The sequence below is a fragment of the Manis pentadactyla genome, chromosome X (assembly GCF_030020395.1).
Source record: "Manis pentadactyla isolate mManPen7 chromosome X, mManPen7.hap1, whole genome shotgun sequence".
NCBI lineage: Eukaryota > Metazoa > Chordata > Mammalia > Pholidota > Manidae > Manis > Manis pentadactyla.
This window is the reverse complement of record NC_080038.1, coordinates 70,049,332-70,066,696: the sequence shown is the minus strand read 5'-3', so window position 1 is coordinate 70,066,696 and position 17,365 is coordinate 70,049,332. Positions and strand designations below refer to the sequence as shown.

General features: G+C 37.8%; 2 protein-coding genes across 2 annotated transcripts in view; one reads left to right on the top strand and one right to left on the bottom strand.

Annotated features, from left to right (window-relative positions):
- Positions 1 to 4,732: 4,732 nt before the first annotated feature.
- On the top strand, positions 4,733 to 13,226 carry TAF9B (TATA-box binding protein associated factor 9b). Its single transcript, XM_036929144.2, has 7 exons — positions 4,733 to 5,154; positions 5,785 to 5,866; positions 6,187 to 6,323; positions 6,398 to 6,532; positions 7,541 to 7,616; positions 10,275 to 10,385; positions 11,200 to 13,226. The coding sequence occupies exons 1-7, from the start codon at positions 4,864 to 4,866 to the stop codon at positions 11,361 to 11,363; spliced, it is 996 nt and encodes a 331-aa protein (XP_036785039.2). The 5' UTR covers positions 4,733 to 4,863; the 3' UTR covers positions 11,364 to 13,226.
- A 3,534-nt stretch (positions 13,227 to 16,760) lies between these two features.
- PGK1 (phosphoglycerate kinase 1) overlaps positions 16,761 to 17,365 on the bottom strand; it is a 32,716-nt gene continuing 32,111 nt past the window's right edge. Inside the window, exon 11 of the mRNA XM_036929141.2 lies at positions 16,761 to 17,228. Coding sequence (XP_036785036.2) covers positions 17,188 to 17,228 — 41 coding nt within the window. The 3' untranslated portion in view covers positions 16,761 to 17,187. The remainder of the gene's footprint in view (positions 17,229 to 17,365) is intronic.

Below are 17,365 nucleotides of genomic sequence, written 5' to 3'. Positions count from 1 at the left end.
AGCCAGAGACAGAAATAAGATCACATACAAAGGAAAGCCCATCAGGCTAACATCAGACTTCTCAGCAGAAACCTTACAGGCCAGAAGGGAGTGGTATGATATATTTAATGCCATGAAGCAGAAGGGCCTGGAAACAAGATTATTTTATCCAGCACGATTATCATTTAAATTTGAAGGACGGATTAAATAATTTCCAGATAAGCAAAACCTGAGAGAATTTACCTCCCACAAACCATCTATACAGGCTATTTTGGAGGAGTTCCTATAGATGGAAGTGTTCCTAAGGTTGAATAGCTGTCACCAGCGGTAATAAAACCACAGTAAAGAAAGTAGAAGAGCTAACGACAAAGCAAATGCAAAATTAAATTAATTATCCCCAAAGGCAATCAAGGGATAGACAAAAAGTACAGATTATGATACCTAATATATAAAGAATGGAGGAGGAAGAAAAAGGAGGAGAAACAGAAAAGAACCATTAGATTGCGTTTGTAACAGCATACTGAGTGAGTTAAGTTAGACTCTTAGATAGTAAGGAAATTAACTTTGAACCTTTGGTAATCACAAATCTAAAGCTTGGAGTGGCAATAAGTACATACCTATTGATAATCACCCTAAATGTAAATGGACTGAATGCACCAATCAAAAGACATAGAGTGACTGAATGGATCAAAAAACAAGACCCATCTATATGCGGCTTACAAGAGACTCATCTCAAACCCAAAGACATGCACAGACTAAAAGTTAAGGGATGGAAAAAGATATTTCATGAAAACAACAGGGAGAAAAAAATCAGGTGTTGCAGTACTAATATCAGACAAAATAGGCTTCAAAACAAAGAAAGTAACAAGAGATAAAGAAGGACATTACATAATGATAAAGGGCTCAGACCAACAAGAAGGATATAACCATTATAAATATATATGCACCCAATACAGGAGCACTAGCATATGTGAAACAAATACTAACAGAACTAAAGGAGGAAACAGAATGCAATGCATTCATTTTAGGAGACTTCAACACACTGTTCACTCCAAAGGACAGATCCACCAGACAGAAAATAAGTAAGGACGCAGAGGCACTGAACAACACATTAGAACATATGGACCTAACAGACATCTATAGAACTCTACATCCAAAAGTAACAGGATACACATTCTTCTCAAGTGCACATGGAACATTCCCCAGAACAGACGACATACTAGGCCACAAAAAGAGCTTCAGTAAATTTAAAAAGATTGAAATACTATCAACCAACTTTTCATACCACAATGGTATAAAACTAGAACTAAATTGTACAAAGAAAGCAAAAAGGACCACGAACACATGGAGGCTTAACAACATACTCTTAAATAATCAATGGATCAACAGTCAAATTAAAATAAAGATCAAGCAATATATGGAAACAAATGACAACAACAACACAAAGCCCCAACTTCTGTGGGATGCAGCGAAACAGTCTTAAGAGGAAAGTATATAGCAATCCAGGCATATTTAAAGAAGGAAGAAGAAACCCAAATGAATAGGCTAACATCACAATTATTGAAATTGGGAAAAAAGAATAACAATAGAGGCCTAAGTCAACAAAATGAGGGACATAATAAAGATCAGAGAAGAAATAAATAAAATTGAGAAGAAAAAAAGCAATAGGAAAAATCAATGAAACCAAGAGCTGGCTCTTCGAGAAAATAAACAAAATAGATAAGCCTCTAGACAGACTTATTAAGAGAAAAAGAGAATCAACACACATCAACAGAATCAGAAATGAGAACGGAAACATCAAGACGGACCCTACAGAAAAACAAAGAATTATTAGAGAATACTATGGAAACCTATATGCTAACAGGCTGGAAAACCTAGAAGAAATGGACAACTTCCTAGAAAAATACAACCTTCCAAGACTGACCAAGAAAGAAACAGAAAATCTAAACAAACCAATTACCAGCAAAGAAATTGAAGTGGTTATCAAAAAACTACCCAAGAACAAAACCCTCAGGCCAGATTGATTTACCTAGGAATTTTATAAGACATACAGAGAAGATATAATGCACATTCTCCTTAAAGTTTCCCAAAAAATAGAAAGAGGACAGAATACTCCCAAACTCATTCTATGAAGCAAACACCACGCTAATAACAAAACCAGGCAAAGACCCCACCAAAAAAGAAAATTACAGACCAATAATACTGATGAATGTAGATGCAAAAATACTCAACAAAATATTAGCAAACCGAATTCAAAAGTACATCAAAAGGATCATACACCATGACCAAGTGGGATTCATCCGAGGGATGCAAGGGTGGTACAACATTCAAAAATCCATCAACATCATCCACCACATCAACAAAAAGAAGGACAAAAACCACATGATCATCTACATAGATGCTGAAAAAGCATTCGACAAAATTCAACATCCATTCATGATTAAAAACTCTCAACAAAATGGGTATAGAGGGCAAGTACTTCAACATAATAAAGGCCATATATGATAAACCCACAGCCAACATCATACTGAACAGCGAGAAGCTGAAAGCTTTTCCTCTGAGATAGGGAACAAGACAGGGATGCCCACTCTCCCCACTCTTATTCAACATAGTATTGGAGGTCCTAGCCATGGCAATTAGACAAAACAAAGAAATACAAGGAATCCAGATTGGTAAAGAAGAAGTTAAACTGTCACTATTTGCAGATGACATGATATTGTACATAAAAAACCATAAAGACTCCACTCTGAAACTACTAGAGCTAATATCGGAATTCAGCAAAGTTGCAGGATACAAAATTAACACACAGAAATCTGTGGCATTCCTGTACATTAACAATGAGCTAATAGAGAAATCAGAAAGACAATTCCATTCACAATAGCATCAAAAAGAATAAAATACCTAGGAATAAACCTAACCAAGGAAGTGAAAGATCTATACCCTGAAAACTATAAGACACTCTTAAGAGAAATTAAAGAGGACACTAACAAATGGAGACTCATCCCATGCTCATGGCTAGGAAGAATTAATATTGTCAAAATGGCCATCCTGCCCAAAGCAATATACAGATTCGATGCAATCCCTATCAAACTACCAACAGCATTCTTCAATGAACTGGAACAAATAGTTCAAAAAATTCATATGGAAACACCAAAGACCCCAAATAGCTAAAGCAATCCTGAGAAGGAAGAAAAAAGTGGGGGGGGATCTCACTCCCCAACTTCAAACTCTACTACAAAGCCACAGTAATCAAGACAATTTGGTACTGGCACAAGAACAGAACCACAGACCAATGGAACAGAATAGAGACTCCAAACATTAACTCATACATATATGGTCAACTAATATTCGATAAAGGGGCATGGACATACAATGGGGAAATGACAGTCTCTTCAACAGATGGTGCTGGCAAAACTGGACAGCTACATGCCAGAGAATGAAACTGGATCACTGTCTAACCCCATACACAAAAGTAAATTCAAAATGGATCAAAGACCTGAATGTAAGTCATGAAACCATAAAACTCTTAGAAAAAAACATAGGCAAGAATCTCTTGGACATAAACATGAGTGACCTCTTCTTGAACATATCTCCCCGGGCAAGGGAAACAAAAGCAAAAATGAACAAATAGGACTATATCAAGCTGAAAAGCTTCTGTACAGCAAAGGACACCATCAATAGAACAAAAACGTATCCTACAGTATGGGAGAATATATTCATAAATGACAGATCCGATAAAGGGTTGACATCCAAAATATATAAAGAGCTCACATACCTCAACAAACAAAAAGCAAATAATCCAATTAAAAAATGGGCAGAGGAGTTGAACAGACAGTTCTCCAAAGAAGAAATTCAGATGGCCAACAGACACATGAACAGATGCTCCACATCGCTAGTAATCAGGGAAACGCAAATTAAAACCACAATGAAATATCACCTCACACCAGTAAGGATCGCCACCATCCAAAAGACAAACAACAACAAATGTTGACAAGGTTGTGGAGAAAGGGGAACCATCCTTCACTGCTGGTGGGAATGTAAATTAGTTCAACCATTGTGGAAAGCAGTATGGAGGTTCCTCAAAAAGCTCAAAATAGAAATACCATTTGTCCCAGGAATTCCACTTCTAGGAATTGACCCTAAGAATGCAGCAGCCCAGTTTTAAAAAGACAGATGCACCCCTATGTTTATCACAGCACTATTGACAATAGCCAAGAAATGGAAGCAACCTAAGTGTCCATCAGTAGATGAATGGATAAAGAAGAAGTGGTACATATACACAATGGATATTATTCAGCCATAAGAAGAAAACAAATCCTACCATTTGCAACAACATGGATGGAGCTAGAGAGCATTATGCTCAGTGAAATAAGCCAGGCAGAGAAAGACAAGTACCAAATGATTTCACTCATATGTGGAGTATAAAAGAAAGAAAAACTGTAGGAACAAAACAGCAGCAGACTCACAGAACCCAAGAATGGACTAACAGTTACCAAAGGGAAAGGGACTGGGGAGGATGGGTGGGAAGGGAGCGATAAGGGGGGGCAAAAAAGGGGGCCTTATGATTAGCATGTATAATATGGGGGGGCAGAGGGAGGGATGTGCAACACTAGTGATTCTACAGCATCTTACTACGCTGATGGACAGTGACTGTAATGGGGTTTGTTGCGGGGACTTGGTGAAGGGGGGAGTCTAGTAAACATAATGTTCTTCATGTAATTGTAGATTAATGATAACTAAATGTATAAAAAATAAAAAAAGGAAAAAAAGGAAACATACAAAACAAAAAACAATACAATACAAAAAAGACAAAGGTGGCCCATTTAGTGGGTGCACGTTTTCCGGAGAACTGCGGTGGGAAGACGAGCTTCTCGGCTTTTCCAAATGTTGGCTGGGCGCTCCCAGGAGAATGCTTACCGGCCTCCTCCAAGCCTCCGCAGGGGAAGGATAGTCAAGCTGGACTGCCCTTCGCCTCCCCGGGAATGGGGCAGGGCAGAGCGGCTGGGAGGCGGCTGCGGGCAGGGCGGTCGCTGTAACCCCGCCTTTCGCACCCTGCAGGGGTGGAGCCTGAGCGTAGAGCCCGTGAGCGGCCCTCGCTCCCCGGATGACGAGGGGCCGAATAACATGGAGTCGGGCAAGATGGCGCCTCCCAAGAACGCTCCGAGAGATGCCCTGGTAAGTGCGAAGGACGAGAGTGGGCACATGAAGCTCAGGGCGGCCGGCGACCCGGGAGTCAGACCCAGGTGGAGGGCCTGCAGAGGGGCTCACGTGCCGTCTTCAGCCCAGCCATAGTGGGCAGGACTGGGAGATGGGGGTGCCCTGGCCCCCAGGTCGCTCTCCCGCTGGCTCCGCAGCCCTATCGGACGGAGGCTAGCGGCCCGCGGGAATGCCAATCCAGCCGCCCTGCTTGGTCTCCTGGGCCTCGGGCCCGGCCCCCTTACCAACTCATCTCGCCGCGTCTGTGAGCCCTCTCGTGCCCAGGGTCCTGATTGCAGGCTTCTCCCCATCGCTGCATCCGAAAATGACAACCAGCTGTAGTCAACCCTACCTCTGATGGGAAAGCCAACCCGGACCTTTTTCTTCTCCCTTTGCCCCCGCCCCCACCAAAAAAAATCTAAAGTTTTAAGCAGAGAGGGTACGACTGTATTTGGTGTGATCCTGGCAGTCACTAACTTTGCAGGAAAAGAACGAGTACAATTTTGGAGCCCAGAAAATCAGCAACTTGTATCATAAATACTGCCTTCAGTCCAGTCATGATTTCCAATACCTAGATTATGCATCTGGCATTTTTATTTGAATCCACAGGTGATGGCACAGATCCTGAAGGATATGGGAATTACGGAGTACGAACCAAGGGTTATAAATCAAATGCTGGAATTTGCTTTCCGTAAGTTAACAGAACACCAAGTATTTGCCTGACTTGTGAATTTGAAGAGGTCATTTTACTGTAAAAACGTTTTTCCAACTAAATTCCCCTAGCGGTTAACATCATAGAGTTCAGCCTAACGCAGTAACAGGAGCTCAAGCTAGGGGCAATAGTATTTATACTAGGATATCTGTTTAAAATTGATTATATAGATAGGACAATTAGACATTAGAACCAAAATTCATAACCTCTCTAGAAATTAGAACCTTCCATTAAGAAAAGTAACCATAAATATTAAGCTATTTTCATATGTTTAAGAAAATAATGTTTTGTTCTTAAAGGATATGTGACTACAATTCTGGATGATGCAAAAATGTATTCAAGCCATGCTAAGAAAGCTAATGTTGATGCAGATGACGTGAGACTGGCAATCCAGTATCGTGCTGACCAGTCTTTTACCTCTCCTCCCCCAAGAGATGTGAGCAAATTTATTTGAAGTTCATTTATACATTTTTTTTAAGTTGTAGTTCTAATAAGGATTTTTTTTTTTAGTTTTTACTGGATATTGCAAGGCAAAAAAATCAAACCCCCTTACCACTGATTAAGCCATATGCAGGACCCAGACTGCCACCTGACAGATACTGCTTAACAGCTCCAAACTATAGGCTGAAGTCCTTAATTAAAAAGGTGAGAATTAGCATCTTAATACGCTGATGGCCAGTGACTGTAATCGGGTATGTGGTGGGGACTTGATGATGGGGGGAGTCTAGTAACCATAATGTTGCTCATGTAATTGTAGATTAATGATACCAAATAAATAAGGTGAGAATTTTTAGTCAACTTAGGTTTATAAAGGTAAGATATGTTAGGAGAATTTGAAAAAAAAAAAGGGCAAATTCCTGTACCTACTACAGTAGATTTAAGGCTAAAGTAATTAGGATTTTTTTAATTTACTGCCTTGAAAATACCATGTCTGCAATTATCTGCTATGTTGAAATACAAAATATTAGATCCAGGATTTTTAGCACTGAAAGGAACTTTCATGTTCATCTAATCCAACACTTTTCACATTAGGAAACTGAGCCTGAACTCATCTATGGAGTTAGCTAAGCAAAGCTAGGACTGATTCCCAGGTCTCAGACCTTCCAGTCTTTCCACTATATCATAGGTTTTTTAGTGAAGCCTGATGACAGAGTAATACCACTGGGAATTGGACTAGCTTTCTGAAATAGTACACAAGCCTCTCCCCCCACTGAAAAAGTTCTCCACACATTGTGCTGCCTTTGTTGTCTGAAATTCCACTCTAAGAAAGTTTCTTTTTGGGTTAAGATATTGACTAAGATTAAAAGTCATAAGGAAGTTAGCTGTTATCCCCAAATGAGACTCTGTCAAATACTATATAGAATTATACATACTTACACAAACACAGATGTACATATGTTCATATCCGTGTTTATTCATATCCGTGTTTATATAGGTATGTATTTGTAATATATATTATATATATATATATAAAATATATATATACCTTATATTTTGTTTAAATATTGGATTTGAAACACTGATAGAACAAAGACAGGATGTTCTTCCTGTGGATTATCCATTAATAACTCACATCAACAATCCCAATCACTCCTGATAAGTATAGCTGTCAAATCTAAACATTAAAGCTAATTTGTTTCTTAAATCCCCTAGGGACCTAACCAAGGAAGACTAGTTCCACGGTTAAGTGTTGGTGCTGTTAGTAGCAGACCTACCACTCCTACTATAGGTGAGTGAGAGAGGCTTTTGTGGCTAGCAAACAAGTGCCTCAGCACTTACTTTTGAACTATAATCTGAGTCAAAAGGTGAGTTAGAAATTCCCATATGTTGCCATGAATAACGTTTACTCATCTATATAGTTTATCAGATTTCAAAATGAGAAAGCCGCAAGGAATATCTGATCCCAAATGAGTATCGAATTGGACATTACCCCACTTTGTTGTTGGTATGAACGAGCAGACCAAAAATAGGAGTTTAAGTTGGGTTCTTTCTGCCTTCTGTACAGAGGATGTTGCCAAACACACTGATGGCAGCAGCCTACTTATTCTGAGAAATTAAAGAAAATTTGAGTAAAGTGGCAAAAGAATAGAAGAAAAAAGTGTAAAATGTACAAAAAGCTTAAGGATATCACAGAAGAAATCAATTCCGTTTTTAATACTAACATTTTCAAAAGTAGTACTGATAGTACTATGCTTCCTCTTCAAGCTGTCTCCTGCATGCTTTGTGACAGGTCTTCATTATTCTTTGAACATTTCTTGCTTTTTGGCACAAAATGTTCCATGCTCATCTTGTATTTTCCTTACCCCAGTCATAGAGTCAGCCATTTCTCCAAAAATCCCTGGTTTCTTTTAGTGGAGAATGGTATTTAGAAACCATTGTTTCTTGTTAATGTCATTGTTTAAGAAAGAAGGAAAACAATGGGTTAATATTCTGATTTTCTTGTCCTACATTCTTCCTGGATTTTTCATAAAGTATTTTCAGAAAAAAAAACCCTTTTTCTCTGACCAGTATTGATGTATTGGCACTTATTGCTCATAATGTGAGTCCTGTAGATGTCCTATAGCTCTACTGTAGGCAGCATTTCATTTTTGAAGTGTGCAGACAATCTTCGTTTTCTTAGGATATGAATTTACATTTCTGCACTTTAAAACCAGACTAGTATAGTATTCGTTGTATACTTCTAATTACCTGCATGTGATCTTTGCAGACAGAAATTTGCATGTATAATTTGTGTAACTTTTTGGTTGTAGACTGTTTACTTGTGGATTCATATGAAGTGAATGCCAATTTCTTAAAAATTCTAGGCTGTGGTAATCAGTTGCATGTGTTAGCAAGTTAACCAGTTTTAGTTAGCAGTTATGATTTTCATTCCTAATTGGGCATTTATTGTACATGTCTTAGGAGATGTTTTAAATCTAGAGGGAGCTGCTTGAAGCTATTAAAGATGCAAGTTTTAAATTTTTTCTTTATTTAAAATGAGTTTTCTAAAGCATAAAGATCTAAGCATCTACTCTGTTCAATTTTAAAGCCTAAACTCCACACTTAAATATTAACAGTTCCTATGGTAACAACCAAGAAAGCATGTACCTACTGTGAATTTTCTTAACATAATAAAATATGTACATTGTTTTGTTAAGCTTTGCCAATTCTTTGGCACTCTCCTTAATATATGGAAAAACTTGACTAAGGATGGAGATAATGTTAGAGTAAGACCTCACCTCCTGGGTTTGGGAGAGAAAGCACTAGAACCAGATTTGTGGGTACCTTTGGGCTTTTTTCCTCCATTTAGGCTTTCTTCTCCTTTGTACCTGGAGCTGATGTCACGGTTTTTTTCAGCAACTCAATCCCTGGACAAATCACTGGTTCCAGGGGAAAGGGATGTATGGAAAGCCTGCATTCCCAAAGGAAAAACTAGGAATAGACAGATTTCCATAAATGTATTTTTTGAGAGTTACGGCATCAGTGTATGTACAAGTCAAGTCTTGCAAAATTCATTCATTACGCAAACATTTATTGAGGGCCTGTTAGGAGCCAGGCACAAAAGCCATGTGCTCACAAGGATTAAACATGTTAACCAAGGCTTATAAATTAGTGAATGAGATAAGATGGTAATAATAAGGTTCTTATGACATTATAGGGAAATTTCAGAGGCAAGCAAATCAAGGATATTTTATAAAACAGGGTGGTATTTGAGTTCTACTTTGGAATAATGGGTAGAATTAAAATGAGGGGGGTTTGACTATGTTATCTCCAAGGTCCCTTTCTACTTAAAAAGTATCTGGATATAGAAAAGGAATATGATTTTTGTGGCCACCTGGGGAACCCAGAGGATATATTTGATAGACTTTTGTTAGATGCCTGTTGATTTAGGTTCATGGGCTTAATAACATGTTCTAATTCTCAGCAAGTGACAGCGATTAAAAGTGCCACCTATTAATAGAAAATGTGGGTCTTTATTCTGCTAGCTTAATCACTCAACTTCATGACTTCATGTAGCTAAAATTCAGTGCCAGTTGCTGTCTGAAGAGCTTTACGTGGATGATTTTAATTCTCACAAGAACCCCATTAAATAGTTGAAAGAAAACTGAGGTACAAAAAGATTAAATAACTTGCAAAAGTACACTGAGCTAGTACGTGATGAAGTCTGGATTCAAACTCAAAGCAGTTGACTCAAGCCTATGTTCTTTACCCACTACACTATCTTGAAATTTTAGCATCTGAACTTTGAGCTTGGAAACGTTTTTGAAGATATTTTGGTCTTATTTCTAATGATTTTCTCACCTTTCATTAGTTCCCTGTGCTCTGAAGGTAGTTCTGTTAAGCTAAGGAGCACATATGAACCTGTAGAAGTCATTTAACTAATATGGTCTGTTAATTAAAACTACAGGCACCCCACAAACTGTGTCTGCCCCAAATAAAGTTGCACCTCCAGTGTCAGTGACGAGCCAAAGATTTACCGTGCAGATTCCACCTTCTCAGTCCACACCTGTCAAACCAGGTAATGTGATGGGTAGGGGGAGGGGTGCTGTAAGTGATTCTTTTAAAATATTTTTTCTGAATTTTAAAATTTTTGAATAACTTGTGATTATAATTTATGTTCCTATAACAGGAAGGTGGCAGTAATGCTGCAAATAAGTGTTCTTCAGAGCGGGATCTATGAGCTCACTAAAATTGTATTAAATTTTACATTTATGTATACATTTTGGCAGGGGGAGGGGAGAGTACTCAGCACGATCATCAGATTCTCAAAAAACACTGTGAACTGAAATAAGAGTCCACAAATATAAGGCAGGGAATAGCACTTAGGGTCAAAGCTCAAGAAAATAATACAACTTTATATACATCAAATGCAAATTGTACCTTTACTCACTTCAATGGAAGGATAAATACATATTAAGTCAGAATAATCTAAGTAGAATTCTGTTTTGACATAGTTCATTAATGCTTGTGTTTAGATTTCACATCTGAAACCTAACTGCACACAGTATACTTATTTAAAATTTTGGCCTGTAAGAGAAGCATGATTCCTGACCTTGAACATTTGCCTTTAGTGTGTTCCATGATGCATCCAGCACACTGCTTCCCATGACTCTTTACAAATTGAAATTTGTAGTTGTTAAAAAAAAACAGAACTTCTTTAACCATATATTAGATACTAACTTAGCTACTTTAAAGCACCAAAATTTATCAGTGTAATTCCCTGAGTTTTTCTGTTTTGTTATTAGAATTACATTCAGCTTTGTTGAATACTTTTTACCATGTTTCTGCTTCTGGGTAATTCATAGTTTGGGGGTTTTGTCTTCTGTTTACAGTTCCTGCAACAACTGCAGTTCAAAATGTTCTGATTAATCCTTCAATGATTGGGCCTAAAAATATTCTTATTACCACCAACATGGTTTCATCACAGAACACGGCCAATGAATCAAACCCACTGAAGAGAAAACATGAAGACGATGACAACAATGATACTATGTAAGGAATATATAGTCTAGTCTAGATGGATTTCAAACATGTAGTTGGTTTTGAGCCCAGTATACTAAACTAGAAAAAACATTCTAAATCTTCTCACGTTTTCTTATAAAGCTTAAATGTACTTGCAATTTTTTCACATTAAACTATTAGATTCTTTAAGGGTACCAATGTTTTTCATTAAGCTCCAAGTATAAAAAAGTACTTTTTTCCTTATAATTTCATTAATGTTGAATCGTACTAGGGCAATTCTATTTTGGAAGCAGTTTTCTGCCATTTATCACTGACAGCAACACTTAAGTTTCAGTTTCTACAGCCTGATCAGTGGACTGATCTTTAACAGTGTAGTATCTAATGTGCATATGAATGTTTTTCTTTTGTAAGGTAAAATAGTCATTTTTTTTGTCACCAACTTTTTTGACCAGATCTCTCTCAATCTAGGGAACATTTTTTAGAGAGGATGGGTTTAGAGGGATTCTAAGTCCATTTTGAATGTATTTGTTTCTCGGTGTTCCCTAACCTCCTAACCTCCTCAACGTCATTTCTAGATCCCATTCATTTTCTGCACCACCCCTTCCCCATAGGCTTAAGTGTCTACCCATTGCTCCTAAATTTAAAAGGCCAAAGCTGGAGTTTTAATAATATAATTCTTGATAATACAGCTCAGTGTCATTTTCGTATTTTTAAACCTGCTTTACATGCCTAATATTCTATGGTTCACTTCAACCTGACGGTTTGCATTTGCTTTGTATTTCTCCCCATACCACAGCAATTGAGTTTTATCCCGTGTTTTTTATTCCATTGAGTTTTACTCTGCTTTTGACAGGTGGTTTTGAGCCATTTACATTCAGTTTTTGTCTTATGAGTTGATAACTCTACCATATTTCACATTTCCAGATTTTAAATAGAAGATGGTATAGCTTAAAATCTGCCTTGATACATATTTTACACTGGTTCTAGGCAAAAACCACTGAAGAAACAAGTGTTTCTTCCTTTTTACTACTTGCATGTATGTATGATCACTAGCACTTGAACACTCCTACTGGTATAATTCAGATCATTCTTCTAGCTTGTTGCTGAGGATGTCCCACATTAAGATGGGATCAAACCTGGTTTTCTAATGGTTTTCCTTCCTCTAGAAGGCCAACAGCAAAAAATAAATTCGTGTAATATGACTTGCATTTATGTGCACTTCTGCATAGGTTTCCTAGTAATGTGATATTGCTACTTTCCCTATTTTCCATGTATACAAATTAAACATCTTACTGGGAAAGACTGCAAAGCTTTCAAAATTATAAACAGGTTTGTGTTGTTTTTAAGTAAGTGTGACATATTCAACAAAGGAATACTTCTGCAGAATTTTCTAAAATAACTTTTCATATAATTTGGAACTTGTAGCCAAGGATCCTCAAAACTCAAAACACAGTAAGTTTTATCTTAGGATGGTGCTTGGTACATCAAAGAGGAATAGTCTAGTAGCAGGAGAGAAATGTCTCATCAGTTTGTTTTGGATGTCAGGAAAAGATAGCATCAAACTTGTAACAGATATGACCAGCATCATAGGAGAGAAATGTTCATTATATAGCATAAGATACCATTACTTGAATGTTCTCAGGGAGGCAGTATTACAAAATGCCTAGGTTCTAGTCCTGGCTCCATCATTTACCAACTGTGTGACCTTACTTCACCTCTGAGCCTTGCTCTCCTCACTAATAACAGGCATCCTAACACTGACCCTGCCTATCTCACAGGGATGTTGTGAGGGCTTAATTGGTATATGTGAAAGTTTTCCAAATTGTAAAATGCTATGTAACTCTAAGGAATTGCTAATGTATTTGTTCCAAGATCAGGAATAAAAAATTGAAATTAATCATTTGTCTTTCATTTTTGACTTAAGGGATTCAAGGAAGACGAACAAGGCCCAGTAATTCTGTGGTCCAGAAAGCAATTAAGATTTAATGGATGAATTAATTAAAACTCAGGGAACTGCTTGCTTTTATTTGCAATCAGCATGTGACTCAGTGAAGCAAAACAAAGATCAAAGAGTATGGGTTTAAATCTGTTAAAAACATAGCATGCTCTGTCTCTGGTGGGAATCTGTGCATATGATTGAGGTTGCAATGAGTATTTATTCACTTACTAGGTCAGCCAGTGGGTGGTGTGCTCTTTCAGATGAAGTCTGCTTTATCTTACACATCTTTCTTCCCTAATTATGCCCACCTAACCTAGCTTCAAGAATGACTTAAGGCAGCTCTTGTCCTACAGCTTCTAGGTGGAATTTTTAAAAAAGATACACTGATCATAAATGGAGTGAGACGTCATCCCAGGTTCTTCCTTTTTATAAATTGGAAACAAGTGTCTTTGATCTGAGTATCAATATAGGAATATACCCAGCACACAAGAGTGGAAGATGTAATACACACTGTGGCCTAAGGAGTCCAGAGTGAAGGGAAGTACTCAAGGTAGGAAAGAAAACTAATCAGAGATACAAAGCATTGTGTATGCCACCGTATGTATTTTAGTACAGGTATACACACACATGTAATATGCTTTTTGTATGCATTAAGTAGCTCTAGACTGAAGGAAACTGGTCTTAACAGTAGTTGCTTCTAAAGAGAGAAACTTAGAAGACTGAGGAAGGAAGGAGTCTCTTCTCATTGTGTACCCCTCTTCATATCATAGGCTAGAAGGAAGTTTTGGACATAAAGAGGAAAGAGGAAGCAGGAAACACTGAGCTCAGGAGATTCAATTTGGCATGAAGATTGCAATTTTTCTGTATATAGGCATAAATATATTGGGAGTTAAAAGTGCACCTGCTTGTTACACTTATGCCTGAACTTTTGCAAGGTTTCATCACTAATAATTCATAATTCTATAATAAATCAGGAAGCACATCTTTATATTATTCTAGTTTATATACTCACTAGGTGTAATATACTATTTTCCTTGATTAGGTTGTAAATTCCTCCAGGACATAAATGCTATCTTTATGACCTTCATTATGTCCTAAGCACATAGCAGGTACTCAAAATATTAGCTTATTTGTGTTTTCCCATTTATTCCCTGGATTAATGACCCAAATACATAGGGAAAGATCCCAGAAGCAGAGCCCAGTAGAAATTACTTAAAAGGGACAATTGAGGATTGACAGATGAACTGGCAGTAGTAGAGTCTTAAGTGCTAGGGTTTTTGGGGTTGTAATATACATTTTCATTCCTCTGTACATTTGATACAATGCTGGGAAAAATGCTGTCAGAGAGGTAATCAGTAGGGGCAAAAGTCATCAGTATGTTGGGAGTTCTAGCCTAGCTGTGATATTAGTTTGCTGTATCTATGGGGAGCATCTATGGGACACAAAGGATTGGAGTAAGAATTCCTGCTTCTCAAACCAGGTACCATTAGAGGTATGCAGAAACATGGTGCACTTTAAAATTAACTACAATTATGGGGACAGAATTAAAATACAAATAAAATTAAGGAAAACTTCAAGCCTTCAAAATTTTTTTCAGAGTAACCACCAAAATTTACTTTTGCTTTTCTCTCCAGAGTTAAGCAAAAAAGTCCTAGTCTAGAAGTATCATTTCAGGGAGTGAGGCACAATGAAAAAGTGCAGCCTTTTTAGTCAGACAAACCTGGACATGAATCCCGCTGTTATTTATCGGCTCTCTGATCCTGTCCAAGAGCTTAACTCTTTATCCATAAAGGTGAAATACTTACCTTGTACGTAAAATGCCCAGCAGAGAAATTCTGGTTAAAGATGACCTCTTGAAACCATGTGTGTTCACCTCTGCAGACTCCCAAAACCCCATTAAAATGACAGGAAAGACAAAGGGGAAAAGTACAAGGGCAAAAAAAGAATGAGAATCAGACTTGATCTTGGCCTTCGGGCTAAGATCCAGGGCAGAACGTCATTAAATTTTCAGTAGTGACAATGAGGCAAAGCCTTCAAGTCTGAAAAACTGGTATGTAGGCTGAAATTCAACATATAATGAAACAGGCAAGTGTTAAGGGTTGAATAAAGACATTTTCAGATATATAAGGTCTCAAGAATTTCACCTCCCAAGCACGCCTTCTCAAGAAGCTAGTGGAGTCTTATTTTTTACAAAAACAAGAGTAAGTCAAGAAAGGGGGGACAAGGGATCCAGGAAAGGGGAGGTGGTCCAACAAAGGAGGTAAAAGGTAACTGAGGGTTACCCCAGAGGGTTTTCATCCAGAAAGAGGGAATTCCAGAGCAACAGCTGTACAGCAAGAGGACAAACCAGAATGGGAACACAGACTCCAGGAGTTGCATCTCTAATTAAAATGGACTGTCTCGTATGTTTGAATTTACTGAGAATGAATCAGTAAGTGACAGATACACAGAAAGAACGTTTCTTAAACTCTTATTAACCCCAAAGAAAATAAAAAGGCACATAGCCATAGCATAGAACATAGCTTTAACTAGTATTTATCATTACAACAAAGACTAGAATTATGACGGAACTCTATTGGGAGAACGATGAAAGGGAAGTACATGTGGAACACAAGCTGTAAGAAAGCTAAATCTTCCCAGGTATGAAATTAAGAGATATCTTCTTTAAGAAAATCAAGACAAGTACTCAGAAACATGAAGGTAAATACAAGAAAAAAGCTAACAGTTGAAAGCAGTCACCTGTGCGGAACCACAAATGGGAGGATTGGGCTGAGGCCTTTTTTTTGGTAAGTCTTGACTTTTTAAATTGTGGTCATGGGTAATAGATAAAAATAAAAATTTAAGTACAGTGGAATATTATTCAGCCATAAAAAAGAAATCCTGCCATTTACAATAGCATGGATGGACCTCGACAGTACTACGCTAAGTGAAATAAGCCAGGCAAAGAAAGACAAATACTTACAATTTCACTTATTTGTGGACTCTAAAAACAAAACAACTAAAATGAACAAAACAGCAGCAGACTCATAGACACTGAGAAGTGACGTGGTTACCACAGGGGAGGGATTGGAATGGGGGGTGGTTAAATAGGTGAAGGGGAAAAGCACAAAATCTCAATCATAATATAAATTAGTCACAGGGATGAAAGTACAGCATAGAGAATACAGTCAGTTCTATAACATCTTCCTGTGTTGACAGTTAGTAACTGCACTAGTTGGGGTGAGCATTTAATAACGTAGAATCACTATGTTGTACACCTGAAACCAATATAATATTGTGTATCAACCATACTTCAATAAAACATGTAGCAAATAAATTAAATTAAGCACCTATCAGTGTCTGACATAAAGGACCTCAATAAGAATAGACATTTATCTAATCCCCCTACCTCCCCGTTGCTGCTGCCCCATTTCTTGCATTCAGAAACATAGATGATTTGACCCCTTCCTCAAGGTTGTGTTCTCACCCTAACAAAGAATGACAGGAAAAAAATTCCAGTTTCAAAGGATACTTTTATTATTTATTTAATAGATCACCAACTGCATCTCCCTCCCTCCCTACAACTGGAATTCCATCTTGTTTCCACGCTGAGTAGCAAGACAATGACAAAGCTAATCAGAATAACCTACTTCAAAAAGTGAACTAAGCAGCTCACTTTCTTTTAACAGGCAATATATAAATATATGCAAATCTAGAATGCACAATTCAAATGGGATCTTGAAGAATGTAGGCAAATCCAGGGCATAGTAAGGATAAGCTGAGATGCAGTGCAACTGTTTAAGGGTTCCTGGCACTGCCATCTGTTGACCACTAGCTGAATCTTGACATAAGGGAAGTATTTAGCTAATGCCAAGTGAAGATGCAGAAAACACTAAGTTGACTTAGGGACTGTGCACAGGAACCAAAAGGCAGGAAACCACTAAACACTGCTGAGAGCATCCACCCCAGGAAGGACTTTACCTGTTTTTGAGAAAGCACACACACACACAGTATTACTACAGGACCCACTAAACCATTTATCTGTTTCCTTCTATCTTCCCAATAACATGTCAGTTCTTCTTTAAGGATATATGGCCAGGCCATGAACTGAGTAACTT